The sequence below is a fragment of the Tursiops truncatus genome, chromosome X (assembly GCF_011762595.2).
Source record: "Tursiops truncatus isolate mTurTru1 chromosome X, mTurTru1.mat.Y, whole genome shotgun sequence".
Lineage (NCBI taxonomy): Eukaryota > Metazoa > Chordata > Mammalia > Artiodactyla > Delphinidae > Tursiops > Tursiops truncatus.
In genome coordinates, this window is record NC_047055.1 from 45,725,951 (window position 1) to 45,729,943 (window position 3,993).

General features: G+C 43.6%; 1 protein-coding gene across 1 annotated transcript; it reads left to right on the plus strand.

Moving 5' to 3' along the window:
* Nucleotides 1–288: 288 nt before the first annotated feature.
* Nucleotides 289–3,754, plus strand: LOC117310293 (F-box only protein 34-like). Its single transcript, XM_033849578.2, has one exon. The coding sequence runs from the start codon at nt 506–508 to the stop codon at nt 2,642–2,644; it is 2,139 nt and encodes a 712-aa protein (XP_033705469.1). The 5' UTR covers nt 289–505; the 3' UTR covers nt 2,645–3,754.
* The last annotated feature ends 239 nt before the right edge of the window (nt 3,755–3,993 follow it).

Genomic DNA, 3,993 nt, shown 5'->3' on the forward strand with positions numbered 1-3,993 from the left:
GTTCTATCACTGAAAGAGGATTGTTGAAGTCTCCAACCATAATTGTGAATTTATTTATTTCTCCTTTTAGTTCTGGCAGCTTTTGCTTCATATATTTTGAAGATCTATTGCTTCTCTAGAAACATTCAAGTAGAATAAATATTTCACTATTGAAGAGGCCTCCTTTCTTGTTCTTATGCCATATATGCATATTATACTCAGTCTAAAATTATAAGCACTAAAATATATGAAAAATAATTTTTAAATTGTTCTCCCCAGGTGCAGCCCCAGGCAAGGCCCCGGCCAGGACAGGAGTGCAGAACTGCTACTCAGTGAACATCCTGTGACTTGCCTTCATTATGTTCATTTCGCATAGAGTCATCTTCCTTGGTTTATTGCCTTGTTTTGCTGGGGTACATACTAAGATGTTTGATTCTGATTTAACCAATCAAATGGAAGAATGAAGCAATATGAAACTGATTGGGATCTCTGTATCTAGACAGGGTTCGTCAGCTGAGCCTCTGTTATGCACCTAAAGCCATACTGGAAACTCCAGAAGAAAGTGCGACCTTTGGAAATCATCAAGGAAACTCTGAGAATTCCTATGAGCCACCAACAAGCTATAAATGATGAAAAATGCAAAGCTAGCTGTATGAAACCAAGTGTCTTTCCTTCAGCCTCTCTTGGTAAAGCATCATCTCGAAAGCCTTTTGGAATCCTTTCTCCAAATGTCCTGTGCAGTATGAGTGGAAACAGTCCCGAAGAGAGCAGCGTGAATGTTAAAACCAAGAAGAATGCATCGTCTGCAACAATCCACCAGGGTGAGGAAGGGGAAGGGCCACTTGATATCTGGGCTGTCGTGAAACCGGGAAATACCAAGGAAAAGATTGCATTCTTTGCAGCCCACCAGTGTAGTAATAGAATAGGATCTATGAAAATAAAAAGCTCCTGGGATATTGATGGGAGAGCTACTAAAAGAAGGAAAAAATCAGGGGATCTTAAAAAAGCCAAGATACAGTTAGAAAGGATGAAGGAAGTCAACAGCAGATGCTACCAACCTGAGCCTTTTGCGTGTGGCATCGAGCATTGTTCTGTGCATTACGTGAGTGACAACGGGGACGGAGTCTATGCCGGGAGGCCTCTGTCGGTCATACAAATGGTTGCCTTCCTCGAGCAAAGAGCCAGTGCTCTGCTAGCCAGTTGTGCGAAAAACTGCACTAACTCACCTGCTGTGGTGCGGTTTTCCGGGCCATCCAGAGGTATGCCCCCAGCCCCCGAGCCCTTGTCTGCCCCAGGAGCATGTGAAGAACCCATGGAAAGGAGAAATCCTGAGGTTGGTGAACCACAGAGTGAGCCAGTCCGTGTCCTTGACATGGTAGCCAGGCTGGAGTCCGAGTGCCTGAAGCGGCAGAGCCAGCGTGAGCCTGGGAGCCTCTCGAGGAATAACAGCTTCTGTCGCAATGTGGACCGCGTGTTGCTTGTGAATGGCACCCAGGCTGAGGAAAGCAAAACAAACAAAGGCGCCTTGGAGGTACCTGACACTCAGGTGAAAACTGTGGGGTCTGTATCTGTGGACTGTGGCCCCTTAAGAGCTGACCATTGTTCTCCCAAGGGGGACCAGGCCTGGGACGGCGCTCCTCGGGGCTGTCCCTCATTGCCAGCAGGCATGAGTTTGCACACGGACAGTGCAGAATTAGAGCCAGACCAGCAGACTGCCATGAAAAACAGCAATACACATGATGTGGAAATGACAGAGGAACTTGTTGGGTCACCTTTTCCTCCTCGCACCTGTCCCCAAGCCATTGAATTGCCCCCAGATGCTATTGATGGTATGAGTGAAGAGCTTGTGCCTCTTGCTAGCCAAAATCCTGATCAGAGAAGAAAAGAATCTTTGTGCATTAGTATCACTGTGTCCAAGGTAGAGAAAGACCAGCCTTCCAGCTCAAAGTCCTGCGAAGACCCACTTCCAGGGATGTTGTTTTTTTTGCCATCTGGTCAGCACCAGTCGGGCTGTTCCCAGCTGAATGAAGGCACAACAGAAGAGTCTTCCGAGGCCAGTCAGCTTGAAGATGCTGCTGAGGGTGACAGTGCATCTGAGGAAAAAAGTGTCTCGGCTGATTCATTTGTCCCGCTGGCTTCTGTGGAAAGTACATTGCCAGTGCTTGAGGCATCCAGTTGGAAGAAGCAGGTGTCGCATGACTTTCTGGAGACCAGGTTTAAAATCCAGCAGCTTCTGGAGCCTCAGCAGTACATGGCTTTTCTGCCCCACCACATTATGGTGAAAATCTTCAGGTTACTTCCCACTAAGAGTTTGGTGGCTCTTAAATGTACCTGCTGCTATTTCAAGTTTATCATTGAATATTACAATATCAGGCCAGCAGATTCTCGCTGGGTTCGGGATCCACGCTATAGAGAGGATCCGTGCAAGCAGTGCAAGAAAAAATATGTGAAAGGGGATGTGTCCCTGTGCCGGTGGCACCCCAAGCCCTATTGCCAGGCATTGCCCTATGGGCCGGGATACTGGATGTGCTGCCACCGGTCTCAGAAGGGCTTCCCTGGCTGTAAGCTGGGGCTTCATGACAATCACTGGGTCCCTGCTTGCCATAGCTTTAATCGGGCAATCCATAAGAAAGCAAAAGGGACTGAAACTGAAGAGGAGTACTAAAGTTTATGTGTGAGGGAACGGATTGATCTTTAAAACTGCAAACCACCACCTAGATACGCCGTTCCAGTGAGTGTTGCCTCTCAGTCTTCGTTCCAGGAGAACCTCTGCTACTCCATCAGGACTGCCATTGCTCAGGCATCTTAAATCTCTGAATTTACGAGCTGTACAAGAAAATCGGTCTCATCGTTTTATAGTGGTGCCTCATGCTTGATCCAGGGCTGTATCCCACAGTTTGATCCACTTGGCTGTGAATAACTATGCCTGTTTTCCCAAATCGAATCCTTCTTCAAAGGATTGTTCAAAGAAGACTTGCCACCGTCAAGAATGTTCAGCAGAGTTCATCGCAGACTATGCAGTCAATCCCCAAAAAGGGGTTCTGGGCATGTTTTGAGCACTGGCACCATATCTGAAATAAGTGAATAGTGTCCTATGAAGAGAATAGCAGTACTCTTGGGTGAAAAGTATGCTTACAAAGAAAAGTTAGGCACCTTACCTTAGACCTTGTATGCTTGATCTGTGAGACTGATGTTTGTGGTTGGAGATGGATTTCATGCCCTGTGGTGTTTACAGTGTATATAATGGTTGTGTTTTCATAGGGCTATGAAAGTGCACATTAAACCCGAGCGCCTTTACTTTAGATGAGTGCTTTTGGCCCCTCTGTAAATAACACTATTAAAATCCAGGTGTAAATAGCGGACAGCTGACTGAACATAATCACCACAATGCAGCTAGGATAGTGTTGCAGCTACAACTGTGTGGATTTTTTTTGGTTTTTTGTTTTTTTGGTCTCGTCTCAAATTTGTATAAAATATGAATGTTTCCCAAATAAACTATGAATGTTTTCTGTATAATATATGAATGTTTCTGAGAAGAAACTCTAAATAGTTAAGAGGTTAACCTGTTGAAAGGATACCAAATAATGGTTTAACTGGACAACCTTAAAAAATTAGCATAGAGAACAATCCTTTGTTATATTTTAGTGATTCACCAAGAATGAGAGAATATTATATAGTCAGATTATAACATTCTTGTCTATTTTATTCTTTCTGTCTGGTTACAAATTTTTTTTAACTTCAATAAAAACATGCATCTTAAATGGGAAAAAAAAAATTGTTCTCCCCAGATTTTTTCAATAGGGTTAGAGATTGCCAAAAAAAAGTGAATTGTGTTCTCTATAAATTGTTGACACCTCCTTAATCCTGTAGTTTTTCTTATTTTTATGTTTTACACAGATATTCACCTTGAATATATATTTGATAATGTTTTATTGTTTAATGAACTGCTGTTCCAGCAGTTTAATGTAATACATATATGTTTACCTCTACCTTAATTCTGCTTTTTATAGATCT